Genomic DNA, 21,042 nt, shown 5'->3' on the forward strand with positions numbered 1-21,042 from the left:
GCTCTTCTACACTTAAACAAAGGAAAAGGGTTATCTCAAATGGATACCCATCTATCACTCAAGTGCATTTTAAGTTTTTTATTTATATATTTTTATTTTATTTTATCCTCTTTTAAGTATTTTTTTAACATTCTTAATCATTAAGAAAAAATTATAAAAAATATAATTTTATTAATACTCATTTTCTTAATCATTAAGTAAAATAAAAAATTAAAAAAATCAAATATAAAAAAAAATAATAGATAAGTGTAGTGGAGCACTAATTCTATCATTTTCCCTCTCCGATTACGTCCACAATAATTTAAAAAAAATCGAATTATTTTTTAAAATAATATGAAGAAAATATGCCATTACCCATTGAACAACAATTTATGAGGCAGACCATTTATTCTTAGTAAAATTGACCAATAGATGCACGCCAAGTTTTAAAATAGCCACTCACAGAATAGCCTTATCTCCGAATGGAACATCCAATACATTTCTCCTTCTTTATAAATAAGCTCCTATTTAGTATAATCTAATCTAATCTAATTTTCGCGTCAATTTTTTCAGGGCTATTTCTAGGGTTCGGCTCTCTCTCTCTCTCTCTCTCTCTCTCTCTCTCACAGGGTTTCATTCTGAGTCCTGACTCTCAATTTTGGGATCTTCTTTTAGGCCTTTGATTATTTCTCATCTCAATTTTAAATTAAGCTTTTCTTGCTTTCTTATTGAGGTCGAATAAGGGTTTTTTGAGTCGATCTTTGAAATTTTGAACCTTTGTTCGTCTAAATTGTGAAACAATGCCTCCGCGGATGGTGAAGAGGGGTGCGGCATCGGCGGGGCCGAAGAGAACGGCAAGAAACACCAGAGGGACCGCGAAGGCTCAGAATCAGCCGCCGGAGCCTGCGGCCAAGGAGTCAGTGAAGGTCGAGGAAGTCTCGATTCCGGTGGAGGAAGTCTCGATTCCGATCGTAGAGGAATTCAAGGTCTTGGAAAAGCCGGTTGTCGTGAAACTGGAACAGGAAGCAAAAGCGGATGCGAACGGCTTGGGTCCGGTGAGAAGTAAGTTTTGTTTTGGACATCGAACTTGATTTTGGATTGGATTGAAAAAGTAGATTCTATGCATTCGTTATGTGTGTGTGTTGGACTTCTTGGAATTGTTCAAAAGTTTTTCCTTTCTCTATGGGGCTGTGGCAAATTACGAGGAATTGCTTGTGTGGTTCTTTGCTTCAGGCTCAGTGTCGGTTTTCCCTATTTGGGGTTTTTTTTTTTTTTTCGTTTCTATTGGTAGGCCCGCTCACTTGTTTCTGAATAATACGTATCTTTTTGTTGGCTGCCCCATTTAGTTGAGATAGTTTTTGCTCATGGATGAAATAGGAAGTTGGGATCTTTATTGGATTTTATGTTTATTTGGCGTATAAAATTGAACGTCTTAAAATACTCATTACTACATAATCTCTTTGCGGCTTTGAAAAATGATATAAAGCTTGGAGTATGCTCCTAGGGTCTGGCTCAAGTGGTAAAAGCCTTGGTCTTGGTGTTATGCTCCCTCTAGATCAAAGGTTCGAATCCTCTTGGGTGTAAACAATTACTAAGGGCCATCGGATGGGGATTTTTCCCTTGAATTACTTGAGGTGGACTTGTAGGAAACTTCTTGCCAAGAGCCTGTGCATCCCTGGAATTAGTTGGGACACTGTTTTAAGACACCCGGTGGCAATAAAAAAAAATTCATAAAAAAGAGTGATAAGGCAGATTGGATCTCAATGGAATTGGTTCAGTTGGAACATGCGGATTGGATCGAACATGTGGTGTTCAATCCACATGTTATGATCAGGGGCTGAGTTGTTTTTCCCACTGGATGCACATTGCGACTTCGATAATCCAGTTAGTGACCACAGAGAGATCGTGTGCTATTGTTTTCCTCTTCTTGAGAATTTTGTTTTTGTTGGAGCCTCGGATTATGGCTATATATTTATTATAGGCTGCAAGTCACATAGGATCTCATTATCATATACTGATAGACATCTCTGTCATAATTATGGGAATTGCATAAGTAATAGGATGAACACTTGTTGTGGGTTCTGTTACTTTTGCACTGTAAGTTTCCTTGAGCCTTTTGAACTTGAGGCTATTTTGACTGGCTGGTTCATCGTCCCTTATTTCATGACAGAAGACGACGAGGTGAAGGAGTCTGTAGATGAATATGAAAAAGATGAACGGTTGGAGCTGGAGGATAATGAACCTGAAGAATATGGTGGGGTTGATTATGATGAGAAGGAAATAGAACATGAGGATGTTCAGGAGGTGGGAGATGCTGGGGAGGAAGAACATGAGGAGGATGCTGATGAAGAAGAAGAAGAAGAAGAAGAAGAAGAAGAGGAAGAAGAAGTAGAGGGTGATATGGTTGAGGAGGAAATGGAAGATGTTCAGGAAGAACTTGAGGGCGAAGAGGAGGATGAGCATACTGGTGAGGATCAAGAGCATGCAGCACTGGTTGATGCAGATGAAGAGGAGCACCATGAAGTTGTGAAGGAGAGACGCAAACGTAAAGAGTTTGAAGTATTTGTTGGTGGCTTAGACAAGGATGCAACTGAGGATGATCTTAGGAAAGTTTTCGGTGCAGTTGGTGAGGTTACTGAAGTCAGGTTGATGATGAATCTTCAGACTAAGAAGAACAAGGGTTTTGCATTCTTGCGTTTTGCAACTGTGGAGCAAGCAAAACGAGCTGTTACCGAGCTCAAACACCCGATGGTAACTTTTGATCTTCTCATGGTTTGAAATAGAAACTTATATGTCTTCACCTTGTAAATTGTATGTGTTAATGATCGCAATTCCAGATTAATGGGAAACGATGTGGTGTTACTCCAAGCCAAGACAGCGACACCCTTTTTCTGGGTAACATATGCAAGACATGGACAAAAGAAGCCGTAAGTATATTGGTTCGCTTAATGTCACCATCAACCTAAGTAGTCTTTAGTAGGAGTTGCTAAATCCCCGACTAATTGGTTATCAACTTTGGTTCCAGTTGAAAGAGAAGTTGAAACATTATGGAGTTGAGAATGTTGAGGATTTGACGTTGGTTGAAGATAGTAACAATGTGGGAATGAATCGGGGGTTTGCATTTTTGGAATTTTCATCTCGTTCAGAAGCCATGGATGCCTTTAAGCGCCTTCAGAAAAGAGATGTTGTGTTTGGAGTTGATAGGCCTGCAAAGGTTTCTTTTGCAGATTCCTTCATTGACCCTGGTGATGAAATTATGGCACAGGTAATTTTTGGCTTCAACTTTTCTGCATTCTTTAGGGTGATTGCAGCTCCTGATGATTTTACTCTTTTTGAAATGTGATGTTGATCTTGGATATATCTTGTCATGCTTGTGGGGATGCTAGTAATATCTTGCCGAGTACTTGAAAGTTATATTTGCTCTTGGAAATTGGATTTTGGATATGGGCATCAATCTACTCTAACGTCACTGAATCTAGGTTTATATATGGGATACAGCATCTCTTTGAAAAAAGTGGATTGAAGTTCTGAAATGTTGTGTTTTCAGGGCCTTTTTTTTTTTTTTCGAATATATCATTGGGTATTATAATTTCTTTTTTGTTCGTCTGAGGGGAATTTCAATTGAACGTGCTTGGTGAATCTTTTTGGAATTTCTGATGACATGCTTTAAGTTACAGGTTAAAACTGTATTTGTGGATGGTCTGCCTGCTGCATGGGATGAAGACCGTGTCCGAGAGCTTCTTAGGAAATATGGAGAGATTGAAAAGATTGAGCTTGCCCGGAATATGCCTTCTGCCAAGAGAAGGGACTTTGGTTTTGTCACATTTGACACTCATGATGCTGCAGTGACATGTGCTAAAAGTATTAACAATGCAGAGCTGGGTGAAGGAGACAGCAAGGTTAGTCTTGGTTCTTAAGAGCTTTATATGCTTTCGGTATTACTCAATGATATACTTGTTGGCATCAGCTGCCTTGGCTTGAGTAATAGCTATGGTCATCACCTTTCAGGCTAAAGTTAGGGCCAGATTGTCAAGACCACTTCAGAGAGGCAAGGGAAAGCATGTTGGTCGTGGAGATCTGCGATCTAGTCATGGGGCTGGACGAGTTGTGAGGATTTCATGGGGTCGTCCAACACCACGCAATCTACCTGTGCATGGAGGAAGAGGCATTGGAAGTCGTGTCCCACCAGCCAGTATGAAGAGACCTGTGGGATTGAGAGATAGACGCCCTGTTGTGTCCATTCCAACGAGAGGCAGGCCCCCCTTGGCTCCTCCAGCTAGGCCCTATTTCAGGAGAGCGCCTGGTATGGTTCATTTTGTGCATTGTGTGGATGCAGAACTGCACTTTTTCCTGTATGAATAAATATATAGTTTTGCACTTTCTTGACAGTCAATTCATATCCAAAAAGTAGCCTGAAGAGGGATTATGGTCGGCATGATGAACTTCCTCCAAGGAGCAGAGCTGCTGCAATTTATGGTCCTAGGGCCATCCCAGAGAGACGCCAATCATATAGAGACGACTACTCTTCCCGTGGTCCTGGTTACTCTAATATTCCTAGAAGTACAGCACGTCCAGCACCAAGGAGAGCGTATGTGGATGGTGGCTATGGTCATAGGTTTGAAAGACCTCCTCCTCCTCCTCCAAGTTACCGTGAGGGACGTGCCCATGATTATGACTCCATGTCTGGGTCAAAACGCCCATATGCTGCTCTGGTTAGTATTGACTGTGTATATAGTTTTTCCATAATGTTATTTTTACACCATATTATGTTTTTCCAATTCTTTCATATATGAGTAATTTCTGAAGTGCATTTGATTGCTCTCTTATAATTCTAGGACGAACCCCCACGTTATGCTGACTCTGGTGTCCGCCAATCTAGAGCTCGATTAGACTATGAATATGGTACTGGTGCTTCTCAGTATGGTGATGCTTATGGTGATAGGTATGTTCATGTTTTTGAATTAAAAAAGTAGTTCCTACTTGTCCCCATTTTCTAATCCATTTGTAGCTGTGTTAATGCACTTTTTGTTGTTATGGTTTGTAGGCTTGGGAGATCTAATCTAGGATATGGTGGTGGCAGAAGTTCTGCTTCAAGTCAGGATTCACATGGGCTTTATAGTAGCAGTCGTCAGGGCATGAGTTATGGAGGAGGTGTGTTGAGTTGGTAGCAACCTGACTTCCATTCACCATTAATTGTGCATTTGTTGAAGTGATCTTGTTCTCCAATTTTGCTTGTTTTTCCAGGCTCTTTCGGTGGTAGTGATGTTGGTAGAATGTACTCAGCAAGCTATGGTGGTGATTATGTGTCCCGTGGAAGTGATGTATGCTAACCTTCTCCAATTGAATGGCAGTGTTTAGCGTTAAATCTTTTATATTTTGTAATTATTCTATATCTGGCCTCTGTATAGGTTGGTGGTAGCTCTTACTCATCAATGTACTCTGGTCGTGGGATGGGTGGTAGCAGTTACGCGGGAGCTGGTAGTTCTGGATCATATTATTAAGGTAAGTATTTATCTTCTTGCTGTTTCCTTTTTGGTAAAGCACATGAGGAATTAGACAGTATGCCCAACTTTTATTTTATTGGAGATCACTTTACCCCAGAAGCATGGCATCTCTTTGATCTTCTAAGAGGTGTGCTTGGTAATACTTGGAGCAATGTGGTCACAAGTGAATTTGTCTATGGACAGATGCGTCATGACAAAGATGCCGCTCTAGGATGTGAACTAAATGAAGCCTATGCATTATGATGCCTACAGTGGAGTGAATGTGACAAGTCTAAAAGCCCTCAAGGAGGGGATTTTTGTGGGACAAAGGAGCTGTGTTGGTTCAAGCCATTTTAGAAATCTACTGAAGTGCTATTTTTCTAAGTTGGAATATATGCCTGTAAGGAAATTTTTAATTGTTCAGAAATGAAGACAAGAAGTGTGCTTAGCATGCTATGTGTATGATCACACATTTTATTTTCTGTATGACTTCACTGGATGGACAAATGTGGAGGTGTGCTGCATCATCTGTTCTTCTGGACAGAGAATGATGAGATTCAGGTTCTGTAATTGGACAAGGAATTTTGGGAGTCTTGTGATTGAATTCACTGGAAAGTTGTGGCTCGTACCTAGACACTGGTTATTTTGGATCACTAGCTCTTTTGAAGCAATACAGCCTTCATTGAATAGGAAAGTGAGTGAACCGGCTACTTCTTGAAGGTAGTAGATATAATGAGCTTTTCTGGAATACCTATGAAGTATGGGAAAGTGGTCATAGAATGCTGGCCTTGATTTCCTTTAGTTGGTATTATAAGCTTTGGTGCTATTAGTAAAAAAATGACAAAAATGAAATGATTTTGAATCAAATCAGTTTGTCTACGGACTGGGAATTGTGTATTTCTTTGATTATGGAAGATTATTGCTACTTCCTGACTGGTTGAGAAGACACTAACCGATGAAATGTAGAAGATGGAACTTAAATGGATGGTGCTTAATGAGGATCTCCATCCTGATTCGCACTTGTTAATATTAATATCTCACCTTGTGAGAGATCCAATGGAAACTTGCCCCTGCCAAATTATTGGTATTTAGCGTCATGTGTAGTTTATGGAGAAGTTGAGGATGGAGATCCTGTTGTGTTGTGATTACCATCAATCTGAGTTTTTTAACAAATCAAGCATTGGCATTTTGTTATCTGGATCATAGATAAGCGTTGCTATGCTGATGGAGAAAATTGTGGGTATTTTGGTCACACTTGACTCCTCATTAAGGTTTGTCCTACTGAGGTTCATGGTTAACTCTCCCATGCACTTTGGACAAATCGAGCATTCTTGACTTATCCATCAGGAATATTAGAAATCTGCATTGCCAGTTTGAAGCTATGCGACTCCTTGGTCTTTTTACCCATTTTGAGAAAAACTCAGTAGGGGCTTGGGTCGGCTAATAACTTGAGTGGGAATTCAAGTATAATTTATGGATGGAACTACTATCTCGTTTCCAGTTTTGCTTAGCTCACAATTTTTTATATTTGGGCAGCAGAAGCCAAGTTGCCTTGAAAGTTGAAACTCTCATTGCCTTTTAGGTGCTGGAGTTTGTTCTCAATTGGATTGTGTATTCTGAATTTATAAACAATTTCTGCGAAATGAAGTCGAATGCTTGAACTTGAAATTTAAGTCCATTATTTTCTATTGTGAAAAAAAAAGAGCTGCATAAAAGATGAAACGCCCGGTCTCTCTCTCCCATCCACCTATTAAGTTTTGGCTACCTCTAATATTTCGTTTTGTTACCAAAAAGCTCCTTGCACGAGGTATGTGGGCTCCATTTGCTTATTTATTCAAGGTACGCATGAAGCCCATGGGACCATATTTAAGGATCGTCCAGGGGGGAGAGCCTACCCCACCATGAGAAAGAGAAGAGGATCAGTTTGTTAGCCCAGAATTTTTTAATTTTTAAAATTTTTAATTTTTAATCAGCCTGGCTAATAACAGTGAGTGGAAAATTGGAAATTGTGGAAAAGATTGTACAGATTCCTACCAAACACGAGGTCCGGAGTCCGAAGAATCAATATACAAGTCCTGAATCGGAAACTCGATGAAATTGTGGAGGCAGACTCAAATTTAAGTTGGTCATAGAAATTTGTTTACTATTTGTTCAAAAGAATAAAGACAAAATTGTGGAGACTGAAATTCAACGCAAACACAGACAGATTCGAAGGGTTGGCAAAAACCTGCTCCATCATGGTTCCAGCAGATAGCTAGTGGCTTAGTAATTAACTGCACCTTTGTAGTGATACAAGGTTTTGGATATTTATATTTTGTAAGGAATTTGATTTCTGGGACATTTATATAAGCTCTAGAGTGGATTTGTAACTATTATTAGGCATTAAAAATTGTACATACTCGGGAAATAAGAAATGAAAATGTTTGCCAAACATGCTTTGAAAAAGTCAAGCAGCTGGTAGCCTATACAATTGTTAATAGTAGCAACTGCAAGTGACATTATTTCTTCATTCAGAAATGTTAAATGCCTCGTGAGTACGCATGGCTGTTCAGCTAAAACAGAAAACATTATGCGTTAGTTATTGGGTTTGTGATTTAAGTCCAAGAATTTAATTAGTATAATTAATATATTGTAGTGTAAGCAAATCAGATGGGATCCGTGGCGCAATGGTAGCGCGTCTGACTCCAGATCAGAAGGTTGCGTGTTCGATTCACGTCGGGTTCAAACCCCCACCCAATCCTTTTATGCCATTTTTCTCCTGAAATATCACGTATCGGAAAGCCTGGTGTAAAGGCCTCGTGGGATCGCACTTCTCTTCTCTTCTATTTGAGACACCACCTTTTCATCCAAGTAAACTTAATGAATATTCTACTGCCATCTTTGAAATTCTCATTATTTGCTAATGATACTGTTCTATTTGGTAGATAAAAATTTTCATCTTAAATTCAAAATTCTCATCTCATCATTATAACTTTCCTAAATCTCCATATAAAATATAATAAATAATTTAACTTTTTCTTAACTTTTTCAAATTCCAAAACAATAATAATATTAAAATATAATATTTTAATATTTTATCTTAAATTCAAAATTTTCATCTTACTTATCAAGCAGAACAGTTCATCAAGCACAACAGTTCCATATTGCATGTACAACAAGTATGAAGAGGATTGGTTAACCAGGTCTTTAATGGAGAGGACTGAAACACCATTAATCCTTGAATATAATATTTTAATATTTTATCTTAAATTCAAAATTTTCATCTTACTTATCAAGCAGAACAGTTCATCAAGCACAACAGTTCCATATTGCATGTACAACAAGTATGAAGAGGATTGGTTAACCAGGTCTTTAATGGAGAGGACTGAAACACCATTAATCCTTGAATATTACCCTCGGGAAATCCAGATTTGGCTTCATAGATAGACATTACACTGGAAATACAAGAAAGTGGCTTTCACATACTTGCCCAGTTCGGTGCTAGAAATAGAGAATACAGTGCTTTATCGCCAAAGTGGTGCGTAGATCTAAATCTCATCCGGTGGTAATGGAAATTTTTTTTGAGGCAATGTAAGCAGCAGGGTGCCAAATCCTCATGGATATACTTAACAAGCATACATACCAAACACTATGATCCGACTCAAGCCAACCGTTCTTACTTCTGGGATTCCCCAAGACTAAAGATTCACATCTTTCCATGTCGATCAGGCAATATAGTTCGATTTATGAGCCATGAAATCTCTGAAGTCTGACAAACACACCCATGAAAATTTAAGGTTCCATCATCATAAAAAGGAACTGCAGAAACATGTAAAAGGAATTGCAAGTCCAGGAGTCTTTACCAATCAACACAATGTCACGCACTAATCAACAAAAGATTAGAAACTTTAGATCAAGAGAAACAAAACATAGTAACGCCACGGAAATGAACAATACCAAGAATAAAACATCACCCAGTAAAGTTAGAAATGCAGAACTAGCATTAGAAAAAAAGAATACTATTTAAGCAGACGCAGCTTTTTACTAATAAGCTTGGAATCAAAACACAGAATCGACAATAAAGCTAAGTTTTCAGTGAAAATCAAGCTACAGCTAGTTAGGTTCCACATAGTTATACTATTTCTAAGAAAAGTGGCATAAGCCAAATAAAACATGACTAAACTAGGAAACTCTGTTGAGCAAGCTTCACGAATGTCTGATACAAATTCAAAATTGCTAACAGAAGAAAAAATTACAGAAACAAAGACCCTTCTTCTGGAGAATAACCTGGCCAAGAAACCCACAAAATCCAAGTACAGAAAGGCATTTTAAGACTCCGGGGAGGTCATTCGCTTTGCCTTCTTCTTCTTCTTCTCCGAGACGGCCTTGGCAAACGCTTCCACAATCCGCTGCTGCGACTCCAAGATCATCTCGGTACGCTTCATCTCCATCTCCATCCGCATCGCCTCAATCTCCCTCGCCATCTCCATCTTCATCTGCTCCATCTTCACAAACCCGTCTCCTAATACCTTTATCGCCGACACCATCTCCGTCACCGGGTCCCTCTCCCTCTTCCCCGACCCTGCCGAATTACACTCCCTCAAAACCCTGGCCCCAAAGTTACCGCCAGAACTCGAACTAGGGTTAGGGTTAGGGGTTGAATTAGGATTAGAGTTATACTTGTGCTCAGCCTTGCCGAAATATTTCGATCCGGGCTGCGCTATACTCACCCCGGACGGGATTCTGATCCGAAACCCACTACCTCCACTACCACCCCCACCACCACCGCTGCCACCCCCAATCCCATTATTCCTATACAATTTACTCATATGCCTCATATTGGGACCTCCTCCATTCTTGAATTCTTCGTACAAGTCCTGATCTTCGTCATCTTCGGCGTCGATGTCGTTATCGTTGTCGCTGTCGGACACGTTCACGCGTTTTTTGGAGGATCCGGAGGAGGGGCCCTTTTCCATGGCGTCCATGCGCTTGAAGTGGACCCAGGAGGAGGTGAACCGAGAAACGGGCATGGAGCGGGCGCGCTGAAGCTCTGTACGGTAGCGCTTGCGGAGCTTCTCCATCTTGTGACGGCACTGGACGGCGGTCTTGGGAGGGGAGGCCGCGGAGCAGCGGCGGGCCACGGAGTCGGCCACCTCTTGCCAATGGGTAGCCTTGAGGTTTCCGCGGCGGAGGGAATACCACTTGTCGCGGTACGAGTCGATCAGAGCGACCGTCTCGTCGTGGGACCAGCAGGGCGGCGGAAGGCGGCGGGAGGCGGCGGTGGCTGATGATGCGGGCGGTTGCGTCTCGGATTGAGGCAGTGGGGGTGCGGGTAGCGACAGCGTTATACCCACGACAGTGGGTGGGCCCGAAGGAGTGGTAGGAGCGGCGGCGTCGTCTGCGGGTGGCGGCGAGGATGGGGAAGCCATGGTGGAGGATAATGGAAAAGGAGGTTCTTTTCTCGTTCTTATTGAGGATCCAGGGGTGGGTTTGGGATGAGGATAAGAAAGGCAGCGCAGGTTGGAAAGCGGAGGAAATGGAAGTAGAGGTGGTGGTTGGGAAATCAGGGTGGGGGAGAAGGATAAGGTGGGTGGCGCAGAATAGAAAGAGGGAAAAGCAGAGAGGTTGTGGTGGGGTAAAAGGGTGGAGAAGGAGATGAGGGAGTGGAGGAGATAAGGAAGAAAGTGGTGTTTGGTGACATATTGGGGTGGAGGGAGGAGTGTGCGGCTGATTTTGAGATCTATCTAGATGGATGAGGAGGCCACCGCTTAGGTGGAGGGGGTGGGGGAGGGCTAACGTGCACCGTGGGGAAGGGTGTGATAGGCTGCGCACCCTTCTCCCACACCAATTCTGTGTCTGTCTGCCTGTCTATATAGGTCCACCTCTGACTTTGGGGCCACTATCATCATCAAAGTCTTTCTTCACAAAATATGGGATAGATATCATTCGTACGATCAAACAGTGTCATGTAATCAACCGCACAGGGTGGGCGTAGGTGGCTGTGACTTATTTTTGGGTGGCATTTTTTAGAGAGAGAAGGGGTGGTTGAAAGCAACGTTGGGTAAGTAGCATGATAGCTATGCCATATGGTGGAACCGTCAACACCCGATGTTCGGCAGCCAAATCTTCCATCTGGTTCGGATGGCGTTTGGGCGTTAGGTTTGGTTTGGAATTCGTTGGTTTTTCTCCTTTTAACCATACCGGGGTTGTTAGACTTGTGGCTTGGCTTCAACTTCGGATGGAGCTTTGAGTACCGAAACAATTAGGGGTTGCTCTCTTGTCCTTTTCTGCCCAAAGCAGAATCCTCAAAAGGGCAAGCCCAGTTAAAAGCACATGGCAGCCTGTTGGATATTTCCAACTTATGTGTCAAACCCGAAATATGTAGACACCTTACACCTACTTGGTGTTAGACGATGGTGGGCACTGCAAATTAGGTTTTCACCATATTCGGACCTTCCAAATGATTCTGTGGATGCCGGATGGAAAGGGGCAATAATTGGACTGAGAAATTCCCTTGTGTATTTCAGCAAAAAGAGAGAAAAAAAAAAAAAAACTAGGAAAACAAAACAGAGAGAAATCTGTGTACTGGATTGAGATAGGCCCAATGAGATTTTCCCCACCTCGCTAAATTGGTAGCAAGTGCAAAAGAAGCCCTAACCGATAATATGAGAGCAATGGAAAGGAATTAGATGGGTGGACAGAAACGAGAAAAGCTCCAAAGTAGGCACAATGAAAGTTAAATGAGATGTGGCTGTTGATTAGGAAAAGGGGAGAATTGGTGTGGGCCGGCGTCATCAATATCATATGCGAGCATGGTCAGGGAGATGTTTGCATTGACCCCACTATAGCGGAAGCTATAGATGTGGAGGTTGGGAGCATTAACGACAATTCGTTTTTGTTGAATTTTGGGGCAATTAATAGAAGCCTCTAATCAATTGCTATGCTGTCTACAAGTTTGGGATGTGAAATGTGTTTGATTAGGTTGCCCACAGGGTATTTAAGGAGCGAGGCATTCACATGTAATTATGAGATTAATTGTGGAAATGGATATCAGTTCAATATGCACAGTGCCTAGTATCCATCATCTAGTGCTAGGACTGTTGGGTTATCTTATGTCATTCGCAGCTCTGTAATTAAAAATCGAATGACGTGCAAGGAATCATCCTCCGACGATACTGTTGAAAATTTAGACCTCTCAAATTTATCCTTCTAAAATTTACTATTTGCAGAAATAATAAGAAAAATAAAGAAATAATAACAACACAAGAAATTTACTTAGAAACTCCAAAACAGGAAAAAACCATCAGACCCAGAGAAGAAAATTTACAATGTGAAAAATTATTACAATCATACAATTTTTCTCCTCATCCCAAATATACCCATAAAGCTACTCCACTAGTAAAACTTTAACTTTACACCTCTTCCCATTTTACAAAAAAACCAACAGAGAAATTTAACTAAAGTCAAAAGTTATTAGATAAGCTTTCAACTGGTGCACTTAAATTAAGAGGCAAAACCTCTTATTTATAACTTTGCCTAATGCTTATTTGTTTACATTCCACTGATGTCAGACTAAAAAGTAATAATTAGTCAACAATTTCCACCTTGTGACTTTGACTGGTCCCACAACTAAGCCCCACTTCAATGAAGATCTTCATAGTTTTCACTATCATGCTTCACCATAAAAGCATACCCACTCAAAATAAACCAATTTCAAGTATTTCATTTCGGCCCATATTGAAAACAACCTTGCTAAAAATTATTCTATAACTTCCACGTTTGGCTCTCCTGGAAGTTCATCAGCCATCGATATGAATTTTCACCACACACGCTGCATCAATACCAAACCAATGCCTGTGTGTAAAGTTGTGGACCCGCTAATATTAACATATCCTCTATCATGGCAACTTTGGAAATTAGCGGCATACTATGAGGATATACATGTCTCTTTTAAAGATCAAAATCTTCTATGAAGAGAGACACAACATTAGCATTATTTTTAGTATCTCCATTTACTGACTTGGAGCTACTTGCCGAACCTACTCCAGTTCTTGAACAATTTTTATTGACATGCCCAGATTGTTCACACTCCTAGCAGACTACTTTCTTCTTCATGAAGTTCTTCATCTTCCCATTTCCAGCTGCTACCATTACTAAATTCTCAAGTGGAATATTATTTTCACCATTTAGTCTTCTCTCTTCAAAAATATTTTACTGGTAACTTCTGAAAATATTATTTTCTCCTTCCCATGTATCAAAATAGGTTTCATATGCTCATAAGAAGGTGAAAGAGACCAGATGAGTCTCAAGGCTTGATCCTCATCATCAATTTTAACTCCAATAGCTTCTAACTTAGCGACAATGCCATTAAGAACGCTTAAATGATCTGAAATAGTTGTACTTTTACTCATCCGCAGTGTATGAAACTGCTCCTTCAGGTACACACAATTTGAGACGCCCTTCGTCTGATACAACTCTTCAAGTTTTTCCCAGAGTTCATTTGTCGTAGATATTTCATGCATATTTGTAAGAACATTTTTGGCCAGGTACAGACGTATCGCAGTTGCTGTTCTCAAATCCAGATCCTCCCAATCTTTATCGCTCATTTTAGATCTGCTCATTTTACCAGTCACATTAGTACCAGTGATGACTTCATGTGTTGTTAATGTCTTGTGTAATCCTGATTAAATCAAGGCATCCTTAACTTGTACTTGCCACAAGCCAAAATTGATTCTCCCAACAAATTTCTCCATCTCAAATTTGACAAGATTTGAAACCCTACTTCCTGACATTGCTTTGATGAATTTATTGTAGAAATGAATAGTACCTCACTAAGTCAGTTCTCATGAAAGATTAGAGAGTCACAATGGACACACTTAAACTTTTTAATCTCCTAGACAGAACCTCCTTAGACTGTATGTATCCACACTGCCACACCAAAATTTCACCCCACAAAAAGAACCTAGTGGCTTTGATACCAATTGTTGAGAATTTAGACCTCCCAAATTCACCCCCAAGGATCTCCCCTTTGCAGGAATAATAAGAAAAATAGAGAAATAATAACAATACAAGAAATTTACGTGGAAACTCTAAAACATGAGAAAAACTACCAGACCTAAAGAAGAAAATTTACTATGTAAAAAATTGTTACAATCACATAATTTTTCTCTTCACCCCAAACACACTCATAAAGCTACTCCACTAGTAAAACTTTAACTTTATACCTCTTCCCCTTTTATAAAAAGGCCAACAGATGAATTTAATTAAATTCAAAAGTTACTAGATAAGCTTTCAACTGGTACACTTAAACTAAGAGGCCAATCTACTTATCTATAGCTTAGTCTAATGCTTATTTGTTTACATCTCACCGGTATAGCACTAAAAAGTAGAAATTAGTCGACAGATACAATATTTGTGGATTCTCAATATTAAATGTTGTTGGTAGATAACATGGATCTTGACCTTAATACATTAGGATCATGTATTGCAGAAAGATACATGTAATCAAGTTTTATTAAACATTACACGGATATGATACGAGTACAGAGTAATCAACATGAACAATACTAGCTATAATACTAATTTGATAATCACAGGACTCGTACTAAACTCCTCCAAACAAGAACACAGAGAGAGAGAGAGAGAGAGAGAGAGAGAGAGAGAGAGAGAGAGAGAGAGAGAGAGAGAGAGAGAGAGAGAGAGAGAAGACATGAATATACTTAATAAATACTTAATAAAGCCTGGACTGGACATAAAAAAACCCGAGATCGATGTTGAACATCTACTTAAGATTCTAAACGTCCTGAACTGTTCATGATTTGCTTCTAAACTTGACGAACACTCGGATCAAAAGCCTCATTGCAAAAGGAACAACAGCAGCGATCAGAATATAGCGAAACCTCACGGATTCCTTGGGAGTGACAGCGAATACAGCAGACCCATATGTTACAATCATAGACGCCGTGGCAACCAACACTTCAAGATGGAAAGGAAACCTGTATGTTAAGTACATGATGACCAAGACTGAAGATGAAAGGGCCAAAGTGTTGGAAATCAAGAAAACATAATAAGCTTCTTTTTCAGTTGCATAAATGGCCCTCCCAGCTTTGTGTCCATCTTTATCATCCTGCCAAACTCCCCCAGGAGGGTTCACCCCAGCTTGAAAGGCCACTGCAGCAATCAGAGTGGCAACTACTATGAGAACGTTCCGAGCATCTCCTGGTGAGTCCCTGTCTTCCTCATATTGACAGTACCTGAACGAGCTCTTGCTCCTTGTAGTGGTTTTGGATTGATTATCCATTTTTTTTCCCTGTCAAAAGCACTGATACGTGGTTTGCTTTTAAAATGATTCCAGAGATGAGTCTGTTCTTCATTTATTTGCGCTTTTGTATGTGACTCTTATCTTGTCAGTAAGATAGGTGACAACACTAGCAATGGGCCTCGTCTTTTGTGGCTAAGAAATTAGCGGGGCAAAGTGGACGAGAAAAAAGAACTATATTGAATGTCTTTCCAGAAAAAAGTAGGGACTCTGGGGCCTCAAGACCTTTGTAGTCTTGGTGTAGATTGTGGATGATAGAAGATTCAAGGACCAACGACATCTGGGAAAATAAGTTGCAAATAGCTGTGATCTATGACGTATAGAGGTGTGACGATATATATTTGGGAGAAAAATTTTTAGTTATTCTCACTCATTACACCTATCATGTTTTTTTTTTAAATTTTTTTCTCTTATCAAATATGTAATATATGGATAATGAGTAGAAGAATTTAATTAATTAAAAAAGAATAAAACTAAAAAAAATTTTAAAAATAAAAAAATATAGTCAAACATATTGATTCATTTACCACCCTCTTTAAAACCGTTTATTTTCGAAGAAATTTTATATTGCATTGCATTGGCTCTTCGTCTAAAGAGTTTTGCTACATATAAGTACAATCGCGCACTAATCTGTGTATCAATATTGATTTATTTATACTTAAAATTTAAATTAATATTATTTTCAATAAAATCTACTTTTTGACCAATCACATCACATTGGTACATAGATTAGTACACAATTGTGCTTGCAACTATATTTTTCCTCATCCAAAAGATCTCAAGAGCCAGCATTCCATCCTTTTCAAAGTATCTAAAATTGGAGCCAAAGTAATATTTTTAGTAGAAAAATCATGTTTGTAAGCCAACATGCATCTATTAAGGATCCACCCTCTAAACAATTGATAAACGAGAATTTGACGTGTAAGAAAACTAAATTTGAGACGAAAAAAATATATTTATAAGCCCTTACTTTAACACGCCAAAACACCTCAGTAATGCAGAGGATATAGAGACATGCCAAGTACATGTCTTATTTATAACTAATTGAGGTCTCACCACAAGTGATCATGTGTTAACACATCAAAATTGCAAAGTTGCATAAACCTATTCTATAGATGATGGCTTATCATATTGAGAGAAATCAAGTAAGTGAGTATATAGTGTGTAAGATGATGAGTAGCAAAACTTGTGCGTAATAAGTCTCGACCACACACAGCTTTTCCTTATGAAATGAGGTACATGCGCAAGTTGACTCAAGACTTTGTAAACGTGCTTTGGATGCAGGAAAAAGAAAATGAAAAAGAAAAGAAAGCGTGCTTTGGATATGATCTATCATTTAAGCATATTGGTACATAATTGCATGGAATTATTGTTATTTTTCTTCTGTCAAATGGTCTTGTCCCGATGTCCTAAATAGTGTTGAGGGTGAAACGCCAACGAGGCAGCCACCAAGACTCTGCACAACTTCTCGCTACTTCTCTCTCTCTGTCTCTCTTTTTGTTATAAAGAAAGGTAGGAGAGAAGACCAGAACGTGGGACCTGCAGTCATTTTCGCATGAATCGAATCATTGACTATTTCAAATCAAGGCTACCGTGGTAGAAAGTTCAAGTGGTTCTTTTATATTGGTTCTCTGATGTTTCGTGCAAAATTTTCCGAGTGTCCATGCATGAGTGACAACATGAAACAGATAACAGAGCCTTTTTATACATAATATCTTCCAGCTTCAAGTGAATAACTAATAAAGTTCATATCTGCTTATTTTCCTACTTTCTATTCCTAATTCAATATCAGGGGTACAATGAAACAGAAGAGCTTTACTAGAGGCATCCAGACTAACTTGTTGCAAAGTCATTTTTGGAGTAGAGTGCCACCACGCCTTTGATTGCGTCTCAGTTCTTTCATGTCAGGCTAATTACTGGCCAGCTTCATGAGTACTCCCTTCCCTCCCCAAACGTTCATGTATGAGTATTAGGAAGAAATGCATGTATCATGTATGAAGTAATTGTACGTGCATGATCGATAGTACTGATATATTCTCAGTACATGAACATGAGCTTGATGAAGATAAATCACATTTAATAAGCTTGTTATTATATATATAGAGAAATGTTTTAATTATAAAAAGATCCTACAAAAGTACTAGGGCTACACAGAGTCCGATCATGGAAGAACAAATCTTTCCCCACTGAAACAGCTGACTTGTTGTCAATAAATTGATATGATCCCTAGCTTTCTCTTGGGGTCTTCTCAAGCAAATTGCTTGACAAATAAAATAATGATGTGTTTTCTCCTTAATTTGATCATGCAGTGTTCATCTAGAAAATTATTTTCCACCAATTTCATCAGTTCGATCTTATCTCTCTCTCTCTCTCTCTCCACACACAGAAATAAATATATATATATATATATTTATTAGGTGAAAGCAACGTGCAATGCATGTTTACTTAGTTTATATTTAATTTTTTTTTGTTAAGAACTAATATTTTATTAATAATGATGTAATGTTTTCGGTTAATTATATAAACAACGATGTAATGTATATATAATTTATAAATAATTACACGATGTGATATAATATAAAAGAAGAGCATTAATAAAAGCTATAACATGATCCTATAAATAAACATCGTCCATAATTTTATGAAAGTTGTTTGAGATAATTTTGATTTTAGGATGACGATCTAAAATCGCCCACAATTATATAAAAGTTGTTCGAAATAAATAGAATGAAAACATTTTCATTTAATCACAGCAAAAATTTTAGATCTCATGAATCAAAACATCTTTATTGAATCAAAGCAACATTTTTTTTAAAAAAAATCTTGTATTCACCCTTTTCTTTGTTCAAAAAATAAAATGTATAAAACTCATGTCTACACCAGTCATTACAGAAAATACTTTCTCATATATAGAATTTATGCACATATAGAACAAACATATGAGGTCGTTTTCAAATTTATTTAAAAAAAAACAAACGTGCATATTTTCAAAGTCAACCTCATTTCATTTCTTTTGTGCAAAGCTAGTATATGAACCCCACTTATCTGTACTTCTTAAGTTTTTTGAATTTTCTCACATTAGTGCCAACGAATATCAATCATTACCTATAAAAATTCATTTACCCTGAGTAAATCTCCAATTAAAAAATTATCACGTATTTATATTTGAAATACTCAAATCGTCTATTTTAATTCCTCAGAGCTTAAAATTCTCTTAACCCTAAAATGCCACCACCTTATAAATTCCTCAATATTTACTTAATCGAATTCATAAAGAAGAACATAGTCAAATAATATTTAAAATACTACTAACATATTATAAAAATAATAATAATAATAATAATTTGGCTACTTTAAACTCCCATAAAATAAGTCGTGAAAACCCTATCTCTTAAAATATGCTTACTTTCTTTTAATTAACATAAGTATTCAACTTCACAAGAAATCTAATAATACCCATATGATTCAAATATTCTTAACATATTCTTTCATTTTACAAATATAATTTTAATCACATAGATATAACTAAAAAAAATAACCTTAAAGGTTCATTTCAAACAATAAACTTTTAAGTATTTAACATAAAAGATTAGACACTTTCTATTTGCTACTAAAATCGAATTGTAAAATTTTTTTATACTAAATTATATAAATTAATACCTTTAATATTTTTCGGGCTAACACAATAAGTAAATCAAGCCCAGGACTCGGAAACAAGTTTAATATTAGACCCAAGTGAAAAAAAAAAAAAAATCCCATATAATCGGTTATAAATTATAGCATAAAAGGGCATAAATGTAATTATACTAAAAACATTGAAACTCCCCAAATTAATGAAGTCCATTTGACTCAGCCACTATGTTTGCTCCACACGCACGACAAGCTTCCACTTGTAGAAAAACACCCCACCAAGCTAGCCACCACTGCATATCTTCCTCTTACATGCAGCAACTCCACATGCAAGCCTCTGTTTTCATCTCACTGAAACAAAGTTGTGTAATTTTGAGTAGGATTACCCATATCGAGTACTGCGGAACGTGCAGCCCTTGAAGGGCTGTACATACAATGCAAGAGGAGGAGGTGGTGGTAGAGACACATGGGGATATCTTGGCAAAGAGGGTGAGGGAGAGTCACTATCTACAACTTCCTCTTGCTAGGAGGCTTGCTTCCCAAGCCAGTCTCACTTGTGAGCCCTTGCTCATGGTTGAGGGTGGACCGGTGTTGGCTTCAGATGCATAAACCTTTTCATATCGTCTCTGGGTACTCTCTCTAGGCCTTGCATGCATGCATATCCGTTATTATTTTTCACATTGAGCTACTATCTAGAATTTATATACTGCTTCATTCCATCTAATTAGCCATGTGGCCTTACAAAATATATTGCTATACTATAAAGTTAATTACCTGTGATCATTGTGAGTTACTTGGTAATGCTTTAAAATTTTATTGAATTAGCTCTACTGCTATTTGGAATGTTTTAAGCGTTTAACTTTCTCTACATCATCTTTCAACGAATGTAAATTTGCTTGTTGTTCAGGTTAGTGGTTGCTTGTCTTACACTGACAAGATATCAGATGATTTCTATAACATATTGGGAATGAATCTATATCTATGGCTGATGTGCAATGATGCGGAGGAAGGTAGGCGGCTGCCACCATTGATGTCGCTTAAAGCAATTGACCCCAGTGAAATGTCTATAGAAGTGGTGCTTGTTGATAGACGTGGGGACTCTTGCCTTAAGGAAATTGAAGATAAAGCTCAAGAATTGTATTGTGCTTCAGAGAATACCTTAATGTTGGTGGAGAAGCTAGGCAAACTTGTTGCTATCTACATGGGGGTAGGTTTTAACCTTTTTGTTTTTTTGGAGGGGCTGGGGGAGGCACCGGTAAATTTGAATAATGCAGATAGTTTATTGGCTTATGTATTTCAAAATTTTCCAATTTTGAATAGGCACTTTTCCAGTGGAGCAAGGAGATATCCACATGTGCTGGAAATTAGTTAGTGAGAGATTGAGGGAATCTCAGCAATGCATTGTGCTCCCTATTGGCAGTCTTTCTATCGGACTTTGTAGGCATCGTGCCATTCTTTTCAAGGTGATGGAATGCACCAAGCAGTTAGGTTCACGAATTTGACTTCTTTTTTATTTATTTTTAATTAAGTCACAAGTTCACTTAACTGGTTTTGAGAAGTCTCTCCCACACTAAATATAGATGGGTTCATTGTTGTAATGCTTTTTTGACGTGATATTCAGAAGAAGTTACCAGTTGGCAGGTTTGAAGGTTA

General features: G+C 38.5%; 3 protein-coding genes and 1 non-coding gene across 5 annotated transcripts; 2 read left to right on the plus strand and 2 right to left on the minus strand.

The window, feature by feature from the left end:
* The first annotated feature begins 516 nt into the window (after positions 1 to 516).
* Positions 517 to 7,130, plus strand: LOC122291668 (nucleolin-like). Of its 2 annotated transcripts, none has more exons than XM_043099509.1 (12): positions 517 to 1,041; positions 2,150 to 2,730; positions 2,817 to 2,906; positions 3,005 to 3,244; positions 3,657 to 3,878; positions 3,988 to 4,282; positions 4,369 to 4,691; positions 4,815 to 4,921; positions 5,024 to 5,130; positions 5,224 to 5,300; positions 5,388 to 5,481; positions 5,581 to 7,130. In XM_043099509.1, exons 1-11 carry the CDS (start codon positions 780 to 782, stop codon positions 5,478 to 5,480), a joined length of 2,397 nt encoding a protein of 798 aa, XP_042955443.1. In that variant the 5' UTR covers positions 517 to 779; the 3' UTR covers position 5,481; positions 5,581 to 7,130. The 2 variants fall into 2 exon arrangements, with proteins under 2 accessions (XP_042955443.1, XP_042955442.1); XM_043099508.1 differs by having other exon boundaries at positions 5,667 to 7,130.
* A 984-nt stretch (positions 7,131 to 8,114) lies between these two features.
* On the plus strand, positions 8,115 to 8,186 carry TRNAW-CCA. Its single transcript has one exon. It is a non-coding gene; the product is annotated as a tRNA-Trp (tRNA).
* A 1,272-nt stretch (positions 8,187 to 9,458) lies between these two features.
* Positions 9,459 to 11,755, minus strand: LOC122292072 (trihelix transcription factor ASIL2-like). The gene has a single exon (XM_043100274.1). The coding sequence runs from the start codon at positions 10,868 to 10,870 to the stop codon at positions 9,770 to 9,772; it is 1,101 nt and encodes a 366-aa protein (XP_042956208.1). The 5' UTR covers positions 10,871 to 11,755; the 3' UTR covers positions 9,459 to 9,769.
* A 3,170-nt stretch (positions 11,756 to 14,925) lies between these two features.
* LOC122292403 lies at positions 14,926 to 15,797 on the minus strand. The gene has a single exon (XM_043100742.1). The coding sequence runs from the start codon at positions 15,739 to 15,741 to the stop codon at positions 15,253 to 15,255; it is 489 nt and encodes a 162-aa protein (XP_042956676.1). The 5' UTR covers positions 15,742 to 15,797; the 3' UTR covers positions 14,926 to 15,252.
* Positions 15,798 to 21,042: the final 5,245 nt, after the last annotated feature.

This window comes from Carya illinoinensis, chromosome 13, assembly GCF_018687715.1.
Source record: "Carya illinoinensis cultivar Pawnee chromosome 13, C.illinoinensisPawnee_v1, whole genome shotgun sequence".
Lineage (NCBI taxonomy): Eukaryota > Viridiplantae > Streptophyta > Magnoliopsida > Fagales > Juglandaceae > Carya > Carya illinoinensis.

Excerpts from the sequence above, each read along its gene's own strand:
- LOC122291668 (XM_043099509.1), top strand. The coding sequence starts at position 780 with ATGCCTCCGCGGATGGTGAAGAGGGGTGCGGCATCGGCGGGGCCGAAG. Across the intron at positions 4,692-4,814 it reads AACGCCCATATGCTGCTCTG|GACGAACCCCCACGTTATGC; the intron begins GTTAGTATTGAC and ends TTATAATTCTAG. Across the intron at positions 5,131-5,223 it reads GGGCATGAGTTATGGAGGAG|GCTCTTTCGGTGGTAGTGAT; the intron begins GTGTGTTGAGTT and ends TTGTTTTTCCAG.
- LOC122292072 (XM_043100274.1), bottom strand. The coding sequence starts at position 10,870 with ATGGCTTCCCCATCCTCGCCGCCACCCGCAGACGACGCCGCCGCTCCT.
- LOC122292403 (XM_043100742.1), bottom strand. The coding sequence starts at position 15,741 with ATGGATAATCAATCCAAAACCACTACAAGGAGCAAGAGCTCGTTCAGG.